At 32.5% G+C, this 27262-nt stretch overlaps 1 protein-coding gene across 1 annotated transcript in view; it reads right to left on the reverse strand.

The window, feature by feature from the left end:
- Nucleotides 1-13200: 13200 nt before the first annotated feature.
- LOC138695091 (natterin-3-like) overlaps nucleotides 13201-27262 on the reverse strand; it is a 35318-nt gene continuing 21256 nt past the window's right edge. Inside the window, exons 3-4 of the mRNA XM_069819480.1 lie at nucleotides 25484-25627; nucleotides 13201-13420 (exon numbers count right to left, since the gene is read on the reverse strand). Coding sequence (XP_069675581.1) covers nucleotides 13334-13420; nucleotides 25484-25627 — 231 coding nt within the window. The 3' untranslated portion in view covers nucleotides 13201-13333. The remainder of the gene's footprint in view (nucleotides 13421-25483; nucleotides 25628-27262) is intronic.

Here is a 27262-nt window from a genome sequence, read left to right on the forward strand (position 1 = left end):
CTTTTGCTTTCTTATTAAACAATCTCTGAAGAGAATTCACTTTTTCCGAATTGCATGCATAACTACATAAGTGAGACTTAACACTCCATCCTCTATTCATTGCATCCCTCTTCCAATATTTCATGTTTTTTTTGTTCTAGACAAACGCTTAGATAATCGGCTTTTCAACCTAAAGGGTCTGATTTCAAATATCGTTGCCTATACTTACTTAAAAATGGCTTTTAAGGAACCCGGAGGTTCATTGCCGCCCTCATATAAGCCCGCCATCGGTCCCTATCCTGTGCAAGATTAATCCACTCTCTATCATCATATCCCATCTCCCTCAAATCCATTTTAATATTCTCCTCCCATCTACGTCTCGGCCTCCCCAAAGGTCTTTTTCCCTCCGGCCTCCCAACTAACACTCTATATGCATTTCTGCATTCGTCCATATGTGCTACATGCCCTGCCCATCTAAAACGTCTAGATTTCCCTAATTATGTCAGGTGAAGAATACAATGCGTGCAGTTCTGCGTTGTGTAACTTTCTCCATTCTCCTGTTACTTCATCCCTCTTAGCCCCAAATGTTTTCCTAAGAATCTTATTCTCAAACACTCTTAATCTCTGTTCCTCTCTCAAAGTAAGAGTCCAAGTTTCACAACCATACAGAACAACCGGTAATATAACTGTTTTATAAATTCTAACTTTCAGATTTTTTGACAAGAGACTAGATGACAAAAGCTTCTCAACCGAATAATAACAGGCATTTCCCATATTTATTCTGCGTTTAATTTCCTCTCAAGTTTCATTTATATTTGTTACTGTTGCTCTAAGATATTTTAATTTTTCCACCTCTTCGAAGGATAAATCTCCAATTTTTATAGTTCCATTTCGTACAATATTCTGGTCACGAGATATAATCATATACTTTGTCTTTTCAGGATTTACTTGCAAACTTATCACTTTACTTGCTTCAAATAAAATTTCCGTGTTTTCCCTAATCGTTTTGTGGATTTTCTCCTAACATATAAAAACTCTAAAACACAAGAACAATTTTTGAAGAATGCAATTAAATATTTTGTTTTAATATTCTTTTTTCAATAGGCCTATGAAACAACACTACAGAATTTAATAGCATTGAATTCACAACCAATGAACTTATCATTATTCTGTTTGCTAAATAATTTCCACAAACGTTCGCAGTGTTCATGTTGCCCATGGCCTTCATTACTTAATCTCAGTTAAAGTTTAGACATACAGAGTGTCCCAAAATTCGTGCACACCAACTACATCGTCGGAATCTGGGATGAAAATGGAGACGAAATATATTAATGACAAAGTTTCGTCCCAAGAATTTGTAATTGTACAATGTGGCAACACTGTATTTTTTAAAACAAATTGTTCTGGTGATCGTAGCTCAAACTATCCGTTCCCTACTTTAAAACTGAATGTTCTTATGATTAAGAATCGGTAGAACGGATAAAAATGCTCTCCGGCACCGAGATTCGAACCCGGAGATAATTTTTCTCCATTCTACCGATTTTTCATCATATGGAAACGCAGAATTACTGCACTGAAGATCCATAATATGTACTTCGGTACATCATAGTAATATGAATAGGCCTATTCTTACTTCATATCACCTCTCTCGATTTACATTTTTTTATTTCAATATTTTTAGTTTAATTACCTTATGTAATGTAGCAATTGTTATTGTGTTACTTTATAACCCTTCATAATTTCGTAATATAAAAGTCCTATATATTTCCGTAATACTTGCAATTTCTATTTTTATTTGGTTTAGGCCTATTTTACGTCGCTTTATAACGGGGATGGATTTCTACCATCTGTGGGATAATGTCATCGAAATGTATTCATGATCCAGCACTGAAAGTTATTCAGTATTTGTTCTTAATGGGCTTTGAGAAAAACCCGGAAATAACTCAACCAGGTAACGTGCCCCAACCGGGCTTTGAACCCAGGTCCGCTCACATTACGAGAGACATGCTAACATACTTAATATTTGTGCCGCTTTCAAGGCGTTGAATAATATTTACTTCATCAGAAATACTCAGACGTGAACGTGTTTGTGACACGATGTCTACCGGTATGCAGATGGCTTAGATTCTCGTCACAATAACAGCATACGTTGTACTGACTTCTGCTTTCTTTAGATTCAAACGCATTTTACTAAATCGACGGAACAATGTGTGAATATAATACAACTTCAGAAAAATTAGCGCTGAAGGCACCAAATTTTGTACAGACGGTAATATTACAGGCATGTTTCTATAGTTTGAAATTAATATTTTGGTTGAAAATAAATTGTAGAAATAAATTATATATACAATATATATATATAGGCGTATGTGTGAATCTAGATAATTGTTGAATTGTTGTGAAGCTGTTTTTGTTTTTTAAATATTTGTAAATATCCATGATAATATAATATGCCAAAATAACAATAAATCGATTAAACAAATAAGTAAATATATAGAAAATTAAATAAATAAATAAATCATTAAATGACTAAATAAATATGTAAATAAGTAAATAAATAGATAAGTAAATAAGTATATAAATAAATAAATGTCAGTAATTAAACAAATAACTATATAAATAAGTAAATAAGTATATAAATAAATAAATAAATAACAAAATTAATAAGCGAACAAGTAATTAAACAAATAAGTAAATAAATAATTAAACAAATAAGTAAATAAATAAGTAAACAAATAAATAAATAAATGAGTAAATAAGTAAATAAATAAATAAATAACAAAATGAATAAGCAAACGAATAATTAAACAAATAAGTAAATAAATAATTAAACAAATAAGTAAATAAATAAGTAAACAAATAAGTAAATAAATAAGCAGGCCTAAATAAGTAAATCTGTACTAATAATAAATCTGTAGCCGAAATTTTTCTGGTAATTTTCGATTTTCCAAAAATAATTGGTCCTAACATATATAATTAATCACCCTGAAACCGAAAATCGCTTTTTTGAAATTTTTGTTTGTATGTCTGTCTGTCTGTATGTTTGTTACCTTTTCACGCGATAATGGCTGAACGGATTTCGATGAAAATAGGAATATAAATTAAGTTCGTTGCAACTTAGATTTTAGGCTATATGGCATTCAAAATAAATTATTTAAAAGGGGGGTTATAATGGGGCCTGAATTAAATAAATCGAAATATCTCGCTTATTATTGATTTTTGTGAAAAATGTTACATAACAAAAGTTTCTTTAAACATAATTTCCGATAAGTTTTATTCCTTGAACAAGTTTGATAAGACTGATATTTAATGAGATAGATGAGTATTAAAATTAGAATAACTGCCATCTAAGGCCGTGTAATCAATTAAAAAACAAATGACTTCGTCTATAAGGGGCCTTGGACAACAACAATCGAAAACTATGAAAGATAGCCTACAGAGAATGTTTCTGCGTTTGTATGAAGTAATATCGGAAGCTAAATTAACTGATTTGTATAATTAATTATTAATTCACCATTGGAAAGTGTAGTTTCTCTAGATGGACATAATGCTATAATGTTATTACAGTAACTTCTGAGTGAATCGAGGACAGGTAAGATTAAAATAGCTTCTTATGCACAGAAAACTTGATAGGCTATTCTGTACATTCGTTTCCTGTATTTCCTAAATTAATTTTTGTGACCAAATGAGTGGTCTCTGGATCAAAATGATCGCATTTTAATTATGCAAATACAATTTAAATTAAGTAACATAATAAACGATTTACCCTTATATCAAACACGATCAAATGTCCTATTTTAATTATGTAATTACTTTATATTTATTTCTAACGGGTGCAGAGGAGCGCACGGGTACGGCTAGTACTAATAATAAATCTGTAGCCAAAATTTTTCTGGTAATTTTCGATTTTCCAAAAATAATTGTTGTTAACATGTATAATTAATCATCCTGAAACCGAAAATCCCTTTTTTTTTTTTGTCTGTCTGTCTGTCTGTCTGTCTGGATGTTTGTTACCTTTTCACGCGATAATGGTGAACCGATTTATACGATAATTGGAATATAAATTAATTTCGTTGTAACTTAGATTTTAGGCTATATGGCATTCAAAATACTTTATCTAAAAGGTACGTTATAAGGGGGCTTGAATTAAATAAAGCGAAATATCTCCCTTATTATTAATTTTTGTGAAATATGTTGCATAGCAAAAGTTTCTTTAAAAATGATTTCCGATACGTTTCATTCCAAGCAAAATTTTGATGGGACCAAATTGCAGCAAAAACGGATGTTCTCTGAAGGAAATGATTATATTGTAATTATTTGCGTGTAATAACAACTAAGAAATATGTTAAAGAATTATCATTGCACCAAATGAGTGGTCTCTGTACCAAAATGATCGCATTTTAATTATTAAATGCAATTTAAATTATATAACATACTAAACGATTTATCCTTCTATCAAACACGAATGTTCCCTGGATCAAATGTCCTATTTTAATTATGTAATTACTTTATATTTATTTCTAACGGGTGCAGCGGAGCGCACCGGGTACGGTTAGTAAATAAATAAATAAATAAATAACAAAATTAATAAGGAAACAAATAATGAAACAAATAAGTAAATAAATAATTAAAGAAGTAAGTAAATAAATAAGTAAATAAATAACAAAATTAATAAGCAAACAAATAATTAAACAAATAAGTAAATATATAATTAAACAAATAAGTAAATAAATAATTAAATAAGTATATAAATAAATAATTAAGTAAATTATTAAACAAATGTTTAAATAAATAAGTAAATAAGTATATAAATAAATAACTAAATAAATATGTAAATAGAAAAGTAAATAAGTCAATAATTAAATGAATAAATAAGTATGGAAATTAATAAATACAATGGTACATGATGAGAAACACGCTTTTTACCTTCCATGCTGTGAAGATCTCAGTCATAAATATAATATTCAAGATTGGAATGTCATTGGACTTATGTTTGGTGCGCGAGGAACAATTCCCAAATTTACATTGGAGATCCTCAGAAAATTAAAGGTTCCTGAAAAGACTCTTCAGACAATTGCGTCAGCTATTTTAAAATCTTCGTTGAACATCATCAATCACCATCTCTATTCATCTTTATAATAATTTTAATAATGGTTAATGATTTGATGTGCAATGTCTCTGCTTATTCTGTGGGATTCGCTGATGCCGCCACTTTCTTGACAAGTCATAGTGATATTAATGAATTGAAAACTCTTAGTAATTCCGTTTTTAATACAGCCAAGAAATGGTTTAGTTCTAATAAATTTCTTTTAAATGAAAGTAAAACTGCGTCTTTGTTGTTTAGTAGTACAGCCATGGAAAATAATAATTTTAAGCTTCTTGGTATTCCTGTGAACAGCACACTTACTTGGGCAGACCATGTTGAGTCTGTTTGTAAAAAATTGTCAAGAGTAATATTTCTTCTGCGAAATTTGAAAATGTATGTCCCGAAGAATTACATTAGAGTTATCTATTTTTCTTATTTTCACAGTATACTTTCTTATGGACTACTTTTATGGGGTAATATTCTCATACTAATAAGGTACTTATGTTACAAACAAAAAGCTATTAGAATTATAACTAATTCATCAATGAAGGCACACTGGAGACCGTTATTTGTAAATGAAAAAATTATGACTGTAACATCACTGTATATTTATCAAGCCCTAAATTTCGTCAAAGAAAATTCACATATGTTGACACATAGGAATTATGTTCATATATACAACACCAGAAACCGTGACCTTTTTGACATACCTAAGTGTAGGCCGACTAAAACAGTGAATAATTATTTTATTATGTTGTTAAAAATAGCAAATAAATTTCCGAGATATCTTTTTAATCTGGAAAGGAAGTCTTTTAACAGACTTGTCTCTGGTTGGTTAATCAACAAACCATTTTATGAAATTAATGAGTTTTTTAATGTCAACGTTGTTGAGAGTTTTTGAATTGATTTTATTGTTTTGTTGTTTACTTTTTATTGACTTTGTCAATTGCACAATGTTGTGTGCTCTGACTGTACAATACTGAATATACTGAATATTCAATGTATATTATTTATTTTCAATAAATTTTTATCGTTTTGATAGCCACCACATCTTATCGCAGAATATTCTCTTTTAAAGTTTCATTATGTATTTTTTAAAATTAATTTACGTTTTCTTTTTTTTTTCATTTGAATTGATTAGGATGCCGATATTTTAAATCCAAGATTTGGACGGCTATCATTTCGATAAGTGTGTTCCATTTATTCTAAAAAAAAAATTGTAGAAGTTTTAAAAATCACGTAAGTGCCCCTAAAACGGTAGTACAATGAAGTCCAATAGCTATCTCATGTATTGATATTACGGGAAATATCATTTTGCACAACGCAGATCATGGAACTTTATCTTTATATTTTAGCTACGTATATCATCACAATCATAGTTTAAAGAAGGAGATTTAAATCTCAAATACTGTCATCTATTAAAAATGAAATAAAGCGTTAAACTCGAATTAATGTGGAAGAATATCAGCTACACAGCATCTACTTTGTACATTAAATTCAGCCTGTAGTCACAACTCTCGACAAAGCGTGTTTGATCTCTTGCACAAGGAAAATGGTAATATCACCTTTAAATTCCCCAATACTCGTTGCATATTAATGTATTAAGAGAGATGAATTGCAAGGAGCGTAGCAACAGATGGGAGATTTATGACAGGGTATGCGTTATCCATATTTATTATCGATGTATCAACTGCCTGTATTCTGCCCTCTAAGGTTTTCGTGCACTGAATTAATTAAGATCCCTAATTACCAAGCTATTTAACGTCGATAAATGGGCATAAATCTAAAATCTGAGGCAGATATGAGGGATGTTGTGTGAAGGCAGCCTTAGAGGTATTTATTTCGTAGTGTGGCACTCAATCTCTGAATAATCCCTTCAGAAAATTTATTGTGTAGACATTATCAAAGTAGCGGTGTCTGTGAGAGAAATATGTAACTCCATCAGATTCTGAATATTGATCCTTACATAGATTTACGATACTTAAAGCCACAGATTATTGTAAGCCACCATTCACTTTTTTTTTCTGTTTTATGGTGATAAAATAGAAATCCTGTCTCTTCATTTAATTTTACGTATATTAAAAACTTCGACGGAACTACGACACATGGATTGATTTTAAATTTCCTTCGCTTCTAACCCTCTCTATTTATCATTTCATTCGTATTTCTCTCTCTGTCATTCTCATGTCTAACTCCTTTCCTTTGATGTTTTTTTCATGTGCTGTATTTCTTTATAACTTTATGTATGCCTGTTTATTTCATTGCCTATTTCATTCTGTCTGATGTTATGTTTGTATTTTTTTTATATATTTTTTTATTGTTCGTTCTCTACGAATATTTCTCTTTATCCCATTATTATTATGCAACATTTCCTCTATATCTCTATTTTGCTTTGTCTGTCTCTCATTCTTTCTTCCTGCCCTTCTTATTGAATTTATTCTTATTCTGCAGCATATCACTCTCTCTTCCTTCTCATTTTCCTCAGTTCCTCCCTATTTATGTCTCTAAATTTTCACCTCTCTCTGTTACTTTTGTCTTTTTTTTCGTTATGTCTGCCTCCTTGATAGATTTCCATCCATTTTCGCCTCATTGAGTCTCATTTTCCTCTGTTATGGTCTCATTGTGTCCCTCAATCTGTCCCCTGTCCCTGATCTCTCCCCTTGTGTCTCTCAATCCTCCTTCTGTCTCTATTCTATCTCTTTGTGTCTCTCAACCCTTACTTTGTCTCTATTCTGTCTCTTTGTGTCTCTCAACCCTTACTTTGTCTCTATTCTATCTTTTTGTGTCTCTCTATATTTCCTCTGTCCCTCATGTCTCTTTGTGTTGTGTCCCTCAATCTGTCCTCTGTCCCTGATCTATTCCCTTGCGTCTCTCAATTTTCTTCTTTCAATTCTGTTTTCTTGTGTCTCTCAATCCTTCATCTGCCTCTGTTCTCTCTTCTCGTGTCTCTCAATATTTCCTCTGACTTTATTCTGTCTCTTTGTGTCTCTCAGTAACTCCTCTGTCTATGTTCTATTTCCCTGTGTCTCTCTATTTTCCCTGTCTCTATTTTGTTTCATTGTGTCTCTCAATCTTTCCTCTCTCTCTTTCTGTCTCCTTGTATCTCTCTATATTTTCCCTGTCTCTATTCTATCTCATTGTGTCTCTCAACCCTTTCTCTACCTGTGTTCTGTCTCTCTGTATTTCGCAATCTTTCCTTGTGGCTGTTTTGTTTTCTAGTATCTATCAATCCTTCATCTGCCTCTGTTCTCTCTCTCTTCGTGTCTCTCAATATTTCCTCTGTCTCTATTCTGTCTTCTTATGTCTCTCAATATTTGTTCTCTTTTCTGTTTGTCTCTCTTATTTCTTTTCTTTGACTCTGTTCTGTCTCCTTGTGTCCGTCAGTCTTTCCTGTATTTCTGTTCTCTCTATTTGTGTCCCTCAAACTTTTCTCTGTCTCTGTTTAACTCTTGTGTCTCTCAATCCGGCCCCTGTCTCTGTCTCCTTGTATAATTTTCGTCTCTCTGTCTCCTTGTGTCTTGTTATCTTCTGTCTTTGTTCATTACATTTTCTCTGTCTCCGACTTCCATTGTTTTTCTGTGTGCTTGTATTTTATGAAGCTTCCTCTTTCTCTGTTAAAGTTGTTTTCCGTCTCCGAATTTCAACGTTTTCCTTCCCTCTATTTCATTGATCGTTTCTTTTTCTTCCTCTTACACTATTTTGCTATTTTTTTTCTTTCTCCTACTCTAACTTTCTTGTCTCTGTACTTTTGTATAATTTTTCCTCGTTCCTACCTCATATAATGGTTTACATACTTTCTTTTCATGTGTAATCTTTTTGAATTTTTGAGTTTTCATTAAGGGCCGATTTCTTAAACGAGGTGTAGACAACGACCAGGTCTTTAAATCGTGTTTGGATTTATAAAACAATATCATATTCATTTTTTTTAGTCATGGCTCGAAACCATGGTATCAAACAAAGACCACAGCAGGGGTAGCTTTAAAACACTACTTTAATGTATACTACAAGATGGAGGTAGTATGTCCATATTTTTTTTTTTTTACTAAGAACATAATCACTTTTATATTTAAGTAGGCTATGACTTTACTATTTTTCTCATTGTTTCATTATGTATTTCACTTCTGGTAGTGTGGAAGAGAAGGCCTCATGGCTTTAACTCTACCAGAATAAATAAATAAATAAATAAATAAATAAATAAATAAATAAATAAATAAATAAATAAATAAATATATAAATAAATAAATAAATAAATAAATAAATAAATAAATAAACAAGTAAATAAGTAAATAAATAAACAAATGAACAAGTAAACAAATAAATAAAATAAACAAATGAACAAATAAATAAAAATCCCCTGTTTAGTGTTTGAAATAGCAGGAAGAATCTTTTATAACTATATAATAACTATGTAACGACGATAATTTCAGGCGAATATTTCGATTCTTTGAAGAATCAACGTAAATTTGAGCAAGAATGCTAAATAATAATCTACAACGAAATTCAAGAGGCGGCGGGTTATAATTATGTCGCCACGGTGGTGCAGTGGCTAGAGCGCTGGGCTTATAATCCTGTGGATACGGGCTCAATCCCCGGTGTATCCCGATGTATAACTTGTGTTGGGAAAGCCCGTGGTTCAGGTAAACTAACACAGAACTTTTCTCCGGGAGCTCTCTGTAGCAACAACCATAACGATCTCATCTCATCGCGGGTATGTCGAAGACCAGCCTCCTAAGTCGCAACCTGGGCAACGACTCTGTCTGTAAATTAGTCTACATAACTGGCTTCATATGGGTGAATGACGAACAGTCAAATACTTGACATTAGTTAAAAATTTGTAATTATTATGCATTTATTATTTTCATTTTAGCACCTGGAAATCCGCTGCCTATTAAGTACTAAGTCATGCTACTGTTTTAAACGCATAACATTTTCTGTAAATTAGTAAATATAATTGTAACTTATCTCGGAACAAAAGAATGTACTGCAATTCAATAAAAATATTAATCCCGATGTTCATTTCATTCTAATGTCAACTGTTCATCAGGAATATATATATATATATATATATATATATATATATATATATATATATATATATATATATATATATATAGTGGCTTGTGCAGCAAATGCTGCTGCAAACTAAGTTCGTTAGACGTTCAAATAAACATTTTTCAGATTTATTTTCAATGAAGAATAGGCCTACTTGTCTTTTTGATAGTTATTTGCTTCCATAATAATGAAACATACTACCTCTCAATGGATTTTTTTAGGCCAAATACTTTTTCTTGAACCTATCCAACTTCAGTTTTTGAGTTTCAACGCAAAAACGCAAGTATCAATGTCAGGACGATAGCAGTAGCTATTTCAGGTCATTGTGGATTGTAGGCAAAAGTTAAAAAAAATGTCAGGTTTGCTAAGCTTTCGAACAATAGCATTTTCGTATAGCTGCTGCATGTAGAACTTGAACTGTAGAGCGTAAAATCATTTTATCCTACTAAGAGATCTTGCTGAAATGATCTGGAGACTACAAAATTTTCTTGGCCTCTTATTTTATCAGTACGTAATACCTTTTGATCTTTCCTTAGGAACTGTAATTTTTGCGCTCTCTCGAGCCAATGCTGAAGACAATGACACATATCAATATCTACACTACACCGCCATTTAGTATATGAAAAAGACCCAACCCCACTGGGCTAATAAGTATAAAAATATTTGATTTTTAATAACAATATTATTATCTTACTTAAGTTTTGTAGTTATATCTAGCAGCCATTCAGTAAATTATAGAAATGAAGATCTAAATTAAGATATTCTCTACATTTACTTACATAACCTCAAAACGTTTCACTTTCATGTCATCTATATAGCATCAATATTATGTACAATTAATGAAAAATAGATGCATCATAATATTAACTACAGTAATATTAAATTTCAAATGGTAATAATGTCATCAAACCACCTCAAGTTTCGTAGATTTGAATATCCAATACACAGCTGTACTCAGAAAATTATACACTGCAGAATCAGTTTTTAATAACAAATTGAATTGAGCTCTAAATATGTCGGCAATCCTGCAGGTCATGGCCTTCGTGTAATAACCTATTGTTTATTGTAATGTGTGTTTTGTTCGGAAATTCAATCAAGTCAGCCGTGATTCAATAAAATTAGTTCTCAAAACTGACAACAGATGGATTTTGGAAAATAGGAAAATTATGTAGAAAAATTAACATTTCAGTGAAAACTACTATTTTTCCGAAAAAAACTTTGGATGCCAGGCACGAAAATGAGGAGTCACTCATTAAAATCCGTTCAGCCGTTTTCCCGTAATTTCCATTACCATATATATATATATATATATATATATATATATATATATATATATATATATAATTTGAACTGGTAATGGAAATTACGGAAAAAAGCTGAACGCATTTTAATAAATGACCCCTCATTTAGAAGCTTGGAACACAAAGTTTTTCAGAAAAATAGTAGTTTTCAGTGAAATGTCAATTTTCCTATGTCATTTTCCTATTTTCCAAAATCCATCTGTCGTCAGTTTTGAGAACTAATTGCATTTGCGCATATTTTAGAATCAAACAAAACACACACTACAATAAACAATAGCTATTACACGAAGGCCATGATCTGCAGGATTGCTGACATATTTAGAGCTCAAATTCAATTGGTTACTAAATCTTCAAAACTTACTAAAATAATTTACAGATCTGATTCTGCGGTGTGCAATTTTCTGAGTACAGCTGACATTATTACCATTAGCAATGAAGTATTATTATAGTTAATGCCATGATGTGACTATTTTTCATTAATTATGCATATTAATGTTATATTGATGATATGAAAGCGAAACGTTTTGGGGTTATATAAGTAGATGTAGAGAATATGTTAAATTAGGTCTTCATTTCTATAATTTACTGAGTAGCGGCTATATAATATATATATATATATATATATATATATATATATATATATATATATAGGGGAGAGTCGGGTAGTATCGGACATCGGGTAATATCGGACAGTGAGTTTCTTTCATCTACCACACGATGATAGTACCTGATTGACATGGTTACGTTTCTGTGATGTCGCATAGAGAAACGTAACCATGTCATTCAGGTACTACCATATGGTGGTAGATGAAAGAAACGCACTGTCCGATACTACCCGATGTCCGATACAACCCGACTCTCCTCTCTCTCTCTCTCTCTCTCTCTCTCTCTCTCTCTCTCTCTCTCTATATATATATATATATATATATATATATAGATAAACTGCAAAACTTATGTAAGATAATAATATTGTTACTAAAAATCAAATATTTTTATAGTTATTAATCAAGTGGAGTTGGGTCTTTTTCATATACTTAATGACGATGTGGTGTAGATATTTATATGCGTCATTCTCTTCAGTATTGGCTCGAGAAAGCGCAAAAATTACGGTATTACTTATAAAATAAGAAGCGTAGAAAATTTTTTAGTCTCTCGATCATTTCAGCAAGATCTCTTAGCAGGATACATTTCAGTGTAGTTCACGAAACATGCAGCAGCTATACCAAGATGCTATGTCTATTGTTCGAAAGCTTAGCAAATCTGATTTTCTTTAACTTTCACCTGCAATCCACAATGACCTGAAATAGCTATTGCTTTACTCCCACATGAAAAACCCACTGATCATTCTGACATTGTTACTTGCGTTTTCGCGTTGAAACTCAAAAGCTGAAGGTGGATAGGTTCAAGAAAAAATATTAGGCATAAAAAACCATTCAGAGGGAGTATGTTTCATTATTATGGAAGCAAATAACTTTCAAAATGTCTGGTATTCTTCATTGAAAATAAATCTGAAAAATTTTTATTTGAATGTGTAATGAACTTAGTTTGCAGCATTTGCTGAACAAGCCACTAGTAAATATGTAATCTTTGCTGCGTCGCCATGACTACGAATCGTGTTTTCTTCTCGAGCAGCGTCCCTATTTCGTTTTAGAAATCACACAAGGATTCAAACATTGATCGCGGTTTAAAAGCCTTGGATGGAACCAAAATTTCGTCCGTGTTTTAGAAATAGACCCTAAAAGTCTGAAATGCGTCGCAGGTTAATAAATGATCAACTCAAGACAATGTTAACAGTAAGCTTTACTCCTCGTTAGTGGCTGCATATTCATTCCCATTACATTCATGGCACTGTAACGTCTCTAGCTGAAACACTTTTAAGGCAGTTACGTCTGGATATGACGCGTTGTAGACTTAATCAATTCATGATGAGCACCTCGTACTGCTTGTAAGGGATCTCCATGCCGTCGTAAGGGATGTAACACACTCCATGGCTGGGCTGTACCTGCGAACCAAGGAAACAACATTCGAACACACAGTCTTTCAAGTACCATTATCTACGACTTGTTTCCGTATCACTTAGTCATTCAGTAGAAATGGTGAATATTCTAGGGAGGTTGTAGAATGTTGTATTTTGAATTTAAATGTTCATATAAACATGTGTCTACAGAAAACTGTAGATATAAACGCAAAAAAGTCTTCTGTTCAGTCTGTAAATATAGGGATTCCATAAGGATCCATATTGGGTCCTTTTGTATTTATAATTTTTGTGAACGACCTAACAGCTGCCATATCTGATAAAATTATTTCATACCCAGACGACACTACTGTTTTGAGAGTTTTTAGTGACATAAATATAAATATGGCAAGCACGTTACATAATTTATCTGAATGGATTAGTGCTTTTTAAGTCTTAATCCTAGTAAAACTCAAACCTTTGTATTTAGTTTTTATAATAATAATAATAATAATAATAATAATAATAATAATAATAATAATAATAATAATAATAATAATAATAATAATAATAATAATAACAATAATAATAATAATAATAATAATAATCCGTGGCGCTACAGCCCGTGAAGGGCCTAGACGACCAGCCGGCTGCTGGCCTCACTCCCACATGCCGAAACAGAGGTGGACGATCATCCAACCAGAATAAAGGTATCGTGTGGTTAGCACGATGATCCCCCTAGCCGTTATAGCTGGCATTCGTAACCGGATTTCGCTACCTATCGTAGCTTCCCAAGTGCATCACGATGCTGGGTGGGCACCGGTCCCATACACTGGCCGAAATTTCATGAGAAAATTTCTTCCCCCATGAGGACCCGAACCAGCGCGCATTCCGTAACGCGAGTCTTAGGCAGGATGCCTTAGACCACGACGCCACGGCGCGGGACTTTATAATAATGTTAGCTGTCAAAAATATGCTAAACTGTTAGATTTTATCTCATTAACAAACTTAGCCTACATGGAAGGAGCGTTGTGCGTCAAATTGTCAAAGATTATTTACTTATTAAAGCGTAAGGAAATGTAATTTTGTAGTTAAAAATCGAAAAAAAAAAAATCTTTACGAAGAAACTTCATAACACATTTTTAGCTTCAGAATATTAACTAATTAAAGAAGTAATACTCGTGAATAGTTCATTCTTTATCCGTAATATTTTTTTACCCTGAAAACTCAACAATAACGGTATTTTACAAACAACTTGAAATTAGTGTAATTCTGAAAATATTGAGATTAGGACAAATGTTTATATGACATTTTTTGTTCAAAATGTCTTCGTAAATAAGCTCCGTAAGGGACTGTAAATCCTCGCGAATCATCCTGTATATTTATGAAGTTTTACTGTATATTAAGAACTGTATATTAGAAATGAAATGCATTATTACGAAACGAGTACCTTTACTTGTAATGTACCGTTGCAAAGATTGACTGCCACTCAGAATACTTATATGTGTACCGGTTTAAAGGTTTTAAATATGCTGCCTGTAAATAGGCTGTAAGATATTTGACAATTCCAGCATTCAAGAAAAAAAATTAAACAAGGTTAATTTCCAGACCATTTTATTCTCTAAACAAATGTTTTAAATCTAAGTTTGATTTTTAATCCACAGTTATTTTGACGAAGCCTACTATATTGTTTAATATTTGAGAGTAAATAAATAAATAAACAAATAAATAAATACACAAATGTATTATTATTATTATTATTATTATTATTATTATTATTATTATTATTATTAATCTAATAAATTTTAGCTCTGTTTCATAATCATAAATTTCTTAGTATTATGTTTTATCTGAAAATTGCGTTTATTTAGAACATTGAGTTTCTTACGCGTTTGCACTTTGACGTCAAAGTTATTTTCGTCGAATGTTATCAAAGTTCCTAGATATCTAATCTTAGAAACTCGTGCTAATTAATGTTGCTGTTTTTTTTTACATATTTTGTCATGTTGATCCTTATCTTTAAACTTTGAGAAGTGTATTTTCAATTCTAATATTTCAGCAAATTGTATTTAGATCACTGTCTTCTTGCAACATTTATTTCAATTCTCTTAATATCCTGTTTGCGTGTAATGTAATGTTAAATTAATACAGAGTGTTTCGTAACATGGTAGGCCCTTGTCAGGAACTGATTGAAAACTGCAAATAATAATAAAAGAGATTAAAATATATTCTAACTCTCTTTGATTTTAATAACAATTAAAAATTGTGTAACTACTTCAGGCCCATTTTTTTTTAAAAAGTCCTCTCACTTAGGTGTTACTATGTAACCCCACAAAACTATGAAGAGAAAGGAGACCTGTCCTCTCAATATAAAACTACAAGTTCCCTAACTTTCCCTAACATCTGAGACCAAAAGTTGATAACTCAGCGATGCGTAAGATTCGAATCGATACAGACTATAGAAGGAAGTTTCTTTTACCTCGCTGCGTTTTCTACATGCTGAGTCCTTGCTATGACCCATTATATGTAGATGTTTTCTTAGGGCACTGTGGCCTGTTAATAGGTAGTTCAATGGACAGTAGGACTGAGCTTTTAAATTAAAAACATTTTTCATCCGATCTCTTTCATTTTTAGCTGTTTCTTATTTGCATTAAAGATAAGATGTATATAAATTTTAAGCTCAACCGTAGTGCTAGTTTCAAGTTATTTTTTTAATTGTGGAAATTAGTGACCTAAAAAAAATTCAGATGGATTTTTTTTCCAGAAATGTAATGCTACAAATACCTGGTCATTATTAGGCTCTTGCCTTTTGCTAGAGTTTGTTACAATAAATTGTTAATTTTCACAAAAGTTCTAATCATACATTCGAAATTTTGTCGCAAACAGTTCGTTTGCGGACCCTTGTTTACTGGGACTTTTTCGCTTTTATTTTCGTGTACTTTCAACCCTGTAAGTTTGTGCCATCCTTTTTTATACACCCTATATATAAAGTTTCTGTTACACGTGGGAATCTTTTCGTGAAGACTACTATTTGTGATTTACCCCTGTTTATCTTAGACCTCCATTTTGTGGACCATTGAATTAGTAGAAAAAATTGAATTTTGCATTTGTAGTATTGCAGATTCTATATCCTTGTTTTTAATATACAGAGTGATTCACGAGGATTTACTGTCATTTACGGAGCATATTTCCGAAGAAATTCTGAGCAAAATATATATATATATATATATATATATATATATATATATATATATATATATATTTCAGATGGGTTTTATATTTCCAGAAATTTAATGCTACAAATACGAGGTCATTATTGGGCCATTTCCTTTTGCTAGAATTTGTTACAATAAATTGTTAATTTACACAAAAGTTCTAACCATACATTCGTAATTTTGTCGCAAACGGTTCGTTTGCGGACCCATGTTTACTAGGACTTTTTCGCTTTTATTTTCGTGTACATTCAACCCTGTAAGTTTGTGCCATCCTTTTTGATACATCCTACATACGAAGTTTCTGTTATATGTGGGAATCTTTTCGTGAAGACTACTATTTGTGATTTACCCCTGTTTATCTTAGACCTCCATTTTGTGGACCATTGAATTAGTCCAAAAAAGTGAACTTTGCATTTGTGGTATTGCAGATTCCATATCCTTGTTTTTAATATACAGGGTGATTCACGAAGATTTACTGCCACTTACGGAGCTTATTTCCGAAGAAATTCTGAGAAAAAGTGTCATATAAACATTTATCCTAATCGTAATATTTTGGAAGTACACTAATTTGAAGTTGTTAGTAAAATACCTTTTTTCTTTAGTTTTAAGGGTAAAAAAATATTACAAATAGAGAATGAACTATTCACAAGTATCATTTCTTTAATTGGCTAGTGTTCTGAAGCTAAAAATGTGTTGTGAATTGCTTTGTACAGATTTTATTTTTTAATTTTTAAATAAAAATGACATCATTCTTACGCACTTATCACAAAAATTGTTACAAATCATACGACTTTAGGAACGTGATTATTTACAGTTTAATTATGCATCCTAATGTAAAATCTTAAAGAATTTACAAGAGTGGCGTGATTTGTAACAATTGTGATAAATGCGTAAGAAAATGTAATTTTGAAGTGAAAAATCGAAAAAAAAAAAAATCTTTACAAAGCAACCATGGAATTCACAACACATTTTTAGCTTTATAGAATACTAGCTAATTAAAAACACGATACTCCTGAATAGTTCATTCTTTATCTGTAATATTCTTTTACCCTTAAAACTAAAGAATAATGATATTTTACAAACAACTTCAAATTAGTGCAATTCTGAAAATATTGAGATTATGACAAATGTTTATATGACATTTTTTGCTCAGAATGTCTTCGGAAATAAGCTCCGTATGGGACGGTAAATCCTCGTGAATCACGCTGTATATGACTGTCCAAAATGGCAAGTCGGGTGAATTTGTAAATCTTGTACATATAGAACATACATAGAATACAACATTGGAGATAGTACAGGGACATCATTTATTTTTACTAACATTTTTAATATTAACCTGTCTATACCTTTAGAGAACCGGAAACACCGCTTGCTCCCCCTCCAAGACTGGAGTTCGATGATACTGGCGTAAAACACAAATCACTCTACTAGGTATAGGAAGGAAGAAAAGTAGTTCATCCATTTACGTAAACTAGGAAATATCGCGATTTTTGAGTTTGATAATTTTCATTGGGTTTTTCTTTAATCAAAGTACAGCACTGTATTAAGAATAAGTGTTTTTACTCACGAAGTGAGTTATCCATGCGGACGTATTCATTATGCAGTGTATATTATACTTCTACAGCACATTAGCGTACAATATAGAGAAAGAAGTTAAATTGAAAAATAGTCATAATATGAATATTTAAACACAATTTTGAAAATGGTGGCCGTTCATTTCGATACAGGCTTCAGTTCTTTTGTGCATATTATCGCACTATAGACTATTGCATCTAATTCCAATTGCCAGTTTCGTCCTTCGTACTAGTAACTCATGTTGAAATAATTCTGTACCTACTCTACGTACTGTAAATTCAATCTTCACTTCTGCCCGACCCGAAAATATAAAATTACTCAGACATGCTATCTACTGTCCGTCCAAATGGTTATGCCGCAGGATTGTAGAAAGGGAGGAAATCACGTGACAGTTAATTACTTAACGAGGCCCTTTTATTTAAGTTAAATTAAACAGCTGTATAATATTACGTAAACTTCCAATTCCTAAGAGAAATTAATGTTTTCAGAAAAGAGCTAAGACAGCCCAGCTATTACAGAGGGGCGAGCAGAAGCAGGTGGGGGAAATCGGGATGCGACGTAGGCAAACGGACAGTACCTGTGCGAAAATATGATTCAATATTGAAAGTTCTTTCGTCACTGGAAAACGCGAACATATTTCTGGAACGTACTATACTCAGTAACTCAGTACTGCTTACTATCTGCGGTCTTGGTTCTGTGTGGAGTTGGAACTTTCTTAGTAGAAGGGGTGGGAGTGAAGTACATTCAAAAACTCAGGTACAATAAAAATTGAAGTAAAAATAAAATGATGTCCCTGTACAACTCCTTGTGAGACTCCTGCTTCGATGACGTATGGTTTGGAGTCAGGTGCATGAACCTACATGAGATATATTGCATTTAGATAGAACAAGCGAAACAAAATTCTGTTAAAGACGTTTTAAGAGGACTTAGCGTGTTATTTCTACGGGATTTTATGTTGCAATGTTGTGACTTTGTACACTCGAAACCAATGACTGAAATTAAATTGTTGAGAAGCTTTCTGCTATAAAATGTGCCGAAGTCAGGGGCTGAACGAAAGAGAGCGTGGCGTGAAAAAATCGTGCAAATGAACCGTGGAAAATTGAGCGAAAAGCGAAAAAAAAAAAAAAAAACAGTAAACTTGAAAGAGTGAGAGAATCCAGTACAAGGAAGAAGGAATTTTACAGCCCCTTTTCTGCAGTTCAGTTACAAAATATCAACGATTTAGTGAATGTTTTCTACACATCTAATAAATCGATGAGTAGCTACAATGCGTAATCCAACTGGTGACAGTGATTTAGAACTAAATAGTATTTCACCATATGAAGACTTTAAATTAAATAAAAGTGATCATCAAAGATTTGGAAATTACAATTCACAATCTTATTAGTACATTATGCAACGAGCCTATAATGGTAGTAATTAAGACGCGAGTATGTTTATGAAACGAGCGCAAGCGAGTTTCATAATTTTCATTCGAGCGTCTTAATTACCATTATAGTCAAGTTTCATACGACTTTTTATGCTCGACCATATTTCTAACTTGAAATTATTCATAAGTATTCATGTTATTCTTATCTGACTGAGGAGCGGAACTGATCTTGTGCAATACCTCGTAAATTGTGAGATGTGCGCAGACGCGAAAGTATTGATTTTTTTCCGAGAAAAAAATGTCGACATTGACCTTGATATAATCTAGAGAGTAAAATAAACATTAATCTTGATATAACCTTGAAATTGAATTAGACATTGAAAAAACGAGATGAAAAATTGAATTTATTTGAATATTATTGACAAGTAACGCTAATTATTATAGTAATAGAACTCACTTTATTTCAAATATAGGTGATTTATTGATTTTTTGTTGTCTTTCGATTGCATATCCGAGAATAATCGATACTTGCGCTTTCATATTGCTACAATGGTATTTTCTGATTGGTGTAACACCTGAACTTTAATGAATAGATGTACTTTAATGAGGTCCATTAAAGGGCTGCTACCAGGTGTATAATTACTACATTTCGGCATGGTCGAGCATAAACAATTTTATGCTCGACCATGCCGAAATGTAGTAATTATACACCTGGTAGCAGTCCTTCAATGCATGTCATTAAAGTACACCTACTCATTAAAGTACGGTACAGGTGTTCAGCCAATGACAAGTCAACTTTGTACCGTTATAAAACCGCAAGTATCGATTATTCTCGGATATGCAATCGAAAGAGAATTAGCGAAAAGTCACGGAGGCTGGAAATCCAATACTGTCGCAGAAGGTTATGTTCTGTTACTATAATAATTAGCGTTAATTGTAAATAATATTCAAATAAATTCAATTTGTCATCTCGTTTTTCAATGTCGAATTCAATAATCAAGGTTATATCAAGTTTAACGGGATTACATCAAGGTCAATGACATTATTGTTCCTCGGAAAAAATCAATACTTTCGCGTCTGCGCACATCTCACAATTTACGACCTAGAACAAGGTCACTTCCGATCTTGTCAGATACAAATAAAATGTATACATTTGAATAATTTCAAGGTAGAAATATGGATGAGCATAAAAAGTCGTATGAAACTTGCCTATAATGGTAATTAAGACGCTCGTATGAATATTATGAAACTCGCTTGCGCTCGTTTCGAAGAGTATTGAGTAAATTTAACCCTAATATATCGTCTCTCACTGGACGGACATTTAAAAGAATTTCTATTTCATGAGAAGTTGCACTTCAGCTGGGCGTAGAGGCTTCACACTGATTTTTTTTCTTTTCTCTGAAGAAGCGTTACAAATAAAACAATAAAATGTGTTATAAAAGTCTAGTGCAAGATATAGAAATAGGCAAATAGTGAGAAGTGGAGAGATAAGATTGTTGTGTTATCTGTGTACTTGGAAGTTGAAGTGTACTCGGAGCAAACAAACGCAAACGCATGTGACATGATGCTTGTCAGTCACGTAACAAGCCAGGGGTGAACAAAAACTTGTATTAAATAACGTGACTTTACCTATAGCCCTATTCGTGTGTATGTCAGTCTTTTGCAAGAGAAGTATTGAGGTTGCCATAGAAGCAATCTAGTCATTCTACTGTTACTGGGGACACGAAAGAAACACAACTCTGCCTGTACAAATTGAAGAGTTCAAAGCCATAGTGGGCCAAGCGCCATATATTAAAAACAGAGAAAACAAGGGTTAAATTTAAGTGAAAACCATAATTCAATTAAACATGTAGCAAGTAATCTATACTAATAATAAACCTGTAGCCGAAATGTTTCTGGTAATTTTCGATTTTCCAAAAATAATTGGTCCTAACATATATAATTAACCACCCAGAAACCGAAAATCGCGTTTTTGAAATTTTTGTTTGTATGTCTGTCTGTCTGTCTGTCTGTCTGTCTGTCTGGATGTTTGTTACCTTTTCACGCGATAATGGCTGAACAGATTTATATGAAAATTAGAATATACATTAAGTTCGCTGTTACTTAGATTTTAGGCTATATGACATTCAAAATACATTATTTAAAAGGGGGGTTATAACGGGGCCTGAATTAAATAAATCGAAATATCTTGCTTATTATTGATTTTTGTGAAATATGTTACACAGCAAAAGTTTCTTTAAAAATGATTTGCGATAAGTTTTATTCTTTGCAAAAATTTGATAGGACTGATATTTAATGAGACAAATGAGTTTTAAAATTAAAATACAATGCTATCTAAGGCGGTGTAATGAAATGAAAACAAATGACTACGTCTATAAGGGGCCTTGGACAACAACAATCGAAAGCTATGAAACACAGCCTACAGAGAATGTTTCTGTGTTTGTATGAAGTAATATCGAAAGCTAACTTAACCGATTTGTATAATTAATTATTATTTCACCATTGGAAAGTGTAGTTTCTCTAGATGGACATAATGCTATAATGTTATTACAGTAACTTCTGAGTGCTCTCTGGACCAAAATGACCGCATTTTAATTAGCCTATTTAAATAAAATTTAAATTAAGTAACATATTAAACGATTTATCCTTGTATCAAACACGAATGTTCCCTGGATCAAACGTCCTATTTTAATTATGTAATTACTTTATATTTATTTCTAACAGGTGCAGCGGAGCTCACGGGTACGGCTAATATAAAATATGCACATTAAAACTAAATGATAAATGTCAATTTTCATTAAACTATGTTATCCACTTAACTTTAACCCTTGCTTTCTCCTATTTTAATAAATGGCGCTTGGCCCACTATGGCTCTGAACCCTTCAATTGTACCTTAAGACAATAGGTTCTTTCTTCAGAAAATCAAGGTTTTGGATTTAAAATAAAATGTTGATACTTTTTTCAGTTCTGTCTTTATACTCCTCGCATTTAAATTTAACAAGGCGGAGCCTTTCGTTAACTACTTCATAATCGCTTTCTCATTCCATGAGGCCTAGTCTAGAGACAATAGAATAATTGATAGTCGAAACGATTCACACATCAATGTGATGCCAATGAGTTTCTTGTAATAATAATAATAATAATAATAATAATAATAATAATAATAATAATAATAATAATAATAATAATAATGGAAGTTAATAATAAGACAGTTAAGTATCTTAAAATTAGACTATGTTAAATAAAATGTTTTTGTCTTGATAATCCCCGTATTTATTAATCATCACATTTATTAACGAATAATAATGAATTTATTATGACGTCACAGTCATTTATTTCCTCTTTATGTTTTACACATGCTGACTGGCTTCGAAATTACTTTGCTTTAAACATTATAATTTCTATCATCGAAGACCTACTACAGTTACGTTACTGTATTAACAGATACTGTGACCAGAATTTTTTAATGCCTAGAGTATAAAAGTTTCACGTCAAGGGACAGTACAGTGGTAAAAAGTTTAGTAGAATTAAAAATTTAATTTCTGCATTACCTGAATTAATTCTGTGCTGTAATTTAATAGAGTGATTACCTGATCAGTAAACAATTTTAAGAATTCAAAAAACGTTTATTGTTGGAGGTAATTATATTTTTAAATTGGGGAGAGCAATTTGTGCAGATAAAATATATAGGTTTCCCTGGTATCTTGTACAGTTTTGAATGTTTTTAAATGCTTTCTTCCCTATTTTATTCATTATGAGTGCATTAAAATGTCTCCCTTTATCATATGAATTTATAAGTAATAAATATTTTCGTGAGTTTTTTCCCCACGAATATATATACATATATATACATTATATATATATATATATATATATATATATATATATATATATATATATATACAGGGTGATTCAGACTTCCCGTAACAGTCATTTATTTCGGAAACTAGTGCATGAAAATTTTAGAGACAAAAATATTTATGACTAAACCACATGTGAACTTTCACTTGAGCTTGATTTCATCAATCAGCTCTAACAGGAAGTAGGGTCAGTGGCGTATCGCTTTAAAATTTCAAATGGGAGTCGCTGTCAAATATGGTACCATGTGATAGAGCTCTTCAAAACAAACAACTTTCATAGGAAACGTTTTTATTAATTCCTACTCTTTCAATTAGAAAACGAACGAAAAAGCAATAGGTGATTCGGATCACCTGTGTCATTTATTTCGGAAACTAGTGCATGAAAATTTTTGAGATAAAAGTATTTATAACTAAACCACATGTGAACTTTCACTAGAACTTTATTTCATCAATCAGGTCTAACAGGAAGTGGGGTCAGTGGCGTATCACTTTAAAATTTCAAATGAGAATCGGATCAAACAGGGTACCATTTGATAGAGCTTTTCAAAACAAACAATTTTCATAGGAAACGTTTTTACCAATTCCTACTCTGCCAGTCACTTGACCACGCCGAAGTATTAGGAGTCACTGACAGTGTTAGAAGAAGAGTACAGATGTGTGCTGCTCAGAACGGCAGATAGTTTGAAAATTTATGAAAAAAATTAATGTAATTGTCCAGCCTTTCAGTAACATGTCAACATTAATTATCTTGTTTAATTTTCGTCTTGTAACATTTTTCAACATTGATGACATTGTCTTTTTGTACGTTTTCTCATTGAAAGAGTAGGAATTGATAAAAACGTTTCCTATGAAAGTTATTTGTTTTGAAGAGCTCTATCAAATGGAACCATATCTGACACGACTCCCATTTGAAATTTTAAAGTGATACGCCACTGCTCTACTTCCTGTTAGAGCTGATTGATGAAATCATGCTCAAGTGAAAGTTCACATGTGGTTTAGTTATAAATATTTTTGTCTCAAAAATTTTAATGCACTAGTTTCCGAAATAAATTACTGTTACGGGTGGTCTGAATCACCCTGTATATACAGGGTGCGGCATTTAACGTTTCCTATTTTCAAACCCCCATAACTTATTTAATTTACAAGTAAATTACAAGAAATTAATCAGTTTACAACCATTATAATCTTGGAATTACAGTACATCTTATGTTTTGAAAATAATCTCTTTAAGATGTCCTCCATTGGCGTCAATGCATTGTTGCAATCTTCCCTACACACCGGCCATTAGCCTACTCGCCGCAATGTTTCAGGTGTAACATCAGCAATTTCTTCACGAATCGCGGTTTTAAGGTCCTCGATGTCATGAAGGATACGACCGTAGACCTTACTCTTAAGATACTCCCACAAAAATAAGTCTGGTGCAGTGAGATCAGGGGAAACCACAAGCGCTGAATGTTCCAATTACGCCGCACGGAACGATACGGACTTCTCTGCAGAGCCGTTCTCACACGTTCGACATTATCAGGAGTCCGCTCCGAACTCGAGCTTTGTTTTGAACCGATCCCGTTTCACGCCACTGACGCACCCACACATTGATTTTTTTCGTGATGGTGCAACTCCACGTTGATTATCACCAAAAATCCGCCTGAATTCGCGCTGGACAGCAACAATTGACTTGGTTGAAACAAACTGTTCAACACAGAAAATGCGCTGTTGCACCGGCCAACGTTCCATGGTTAACTCAAGGCTTTGCTACACCGAATCCCTGTGTTGGGATGTGGCTAATTAAATCCAAGGCTTTGCTACACCGAATCCCTGTGTTTGCAAACATGTTTTACCAACAATGTGAACAGAATCGCCAACTTAAAATGGAAAACGTTAAATGCCGCACCCTGTATATATATATATATATATATATATATATATATATATATATATATATATATATATATATATATATAGCCTACCAAATTAAAAAAAAAAAAAGGAAAGAAAAATGTGAAATGATAAAACTATGCTAAAGGCAGGGTTTGTTAATACATTCATACCGCCAATATTCAGAAACTCAGTTTCCTCATCCCGTTGTTCTCACCTTGCCTGGGGTGAGGGTTCCGTCGTGTAGAACGCGGCCCACGTACAGCAGCTCTCCGTTCTGGGTGGTTCCAACGTGCAGAGCATTAGGCGGAACGTCTCCATCACTCGCGTTCTGCCACATGGCTTGTCCGTTGCACAGAACCTGCAGGAATTCCCATACAAAGCAGTGAAAATGTGTACTTGCTTCAATTTACAGATCTTTGTGATATCTTATTGTTAAACGTATGCGCTATTCCATCTCAAATCGACCGAAATATAGAGAAAATTGATCTTACAATTTCTAAATACAATAAAACTTTTTTGTACGTAGAGAACTGTGATACAATGCTTTGTGCAAAGTTTGAGGCATCAGAACTTCATAGTTTTTAAATTTAAAATACTTAAATTTATCGTATTTTCATAAAATTAGCAACTTTAAACTGTTGTAACTCCGAAACCCTTTCATCTAATGATCAAAATCGTGGTTTATTTTGATGCTGAGAAATTAAAGTTTATATTGACATATAAACAGATTTTCTTACTTTTTATGGAAATGGAAAAATTTAGATTTTTCCTCATTAAGACGCCTTTGGCTAGGAAAAAAAATAATTTAAAAATATATAGTTAGATTCCGCATTGAAAGTACAAATAAACACATTTTTTTTTACTGATGGTATGTTGATAAGAAAGTATTGAAAATATCAAATAAAGAAAATAAATAGTACGCGCGTGAACTAACCAGCTGACTGTGAGACGGGAGCTAGCCGAGACAAGCAAGGCCAGGAGACAAACACGTGATGTATCGTCTAGCAGTCCTGGCTGGGCTAGCTTTATCACAAGTTTTCATAAACACAGGAGTAAAATGACGCCCAACGCTCGCTTATCTTCAGCTCTCGGCCAGTGCGTGCGGTACTGCGCTGTTCAAGTCTAGGCGTGCGAAAATAATCTATTTAATACCCTCGAATCTTATTGCCGAGCCAGTAAGCAAACAATGCCGAATCCCTCTTAATAATGCATGTTTTTTTCTCAATATTTTTTTACATTTTTACAAATGGCCAAAAAGCCTAAAAGTAGGTAAAATCAGATTATCTGTCTCTCTGTGTACAATAAAATTAAGTATTACTTCTTATCATAACCTACCAAATGTCAGCTTCAAAATGAGCTACCGTTCAATGTTCTGCAGTAAATGGTTCCAGAGTTCTGAGCGCTGAAAGAGGCAGGTTTTTATAAAATACGCTAAATTTATCGCTCAATAATATGGAAACCGTTTGACTTTCGATAGTATGTTTTTGAAAATGCACTCCCCTCAGCACCTTGTATAAGTAGGGAAAAAATTAGAGTAGAAAAATATGCGAGGTTTTTTACTGATCGATTTCATATGGAATAGCCCGTATGCTTGCCATTAACGAAACAGTGACACAAAAAGTGATGAGAGCTTTGAAACGTGAAATGCCGTAAGAAATCGAAATAAGAAAGAATTTAAATAAGTGCTACACAATTTACTTTTATATAGTGCAATTTAAGACAATGATCTTCAAATGTGTGTGCATTAATTTCTTCTTCTTCTTCTTCTTCTTCTTCTTCTTCTTCTACTTCTTCTTCTTCTTCTTCTTCTTCTTCTTCTTCCTCATGTAATTAGGCCTTTGACCTGTTTCCACATCAAGAGATTGTATCTTTCCATCTTGTAAGTGTACGTCCTACTTTCCTTTTGCCTTTAGGTTGATATTGAAGTGTCAGCTGTGGAAATCTATTATGGGGTATCCTTTCAATGTGTTCTAACCAGTTCTTATTTGGTTTA

Source organism: Periplaneta americana, chromosome 2, assembly GCF_040183065.1.
Source record: "Periplaneta americana isolate PAMFEO1 chromosome 2, P.americana_PAMFEO1_priV1, whole genome shotgun sequence".
In the NCBI taxonomy this organism is placed as follows: Eukaryota; Metazoa; Arthropoda; class Insecta; order Blattodea; family Blattidae; genus Periplaneta; species Periplaneta americana.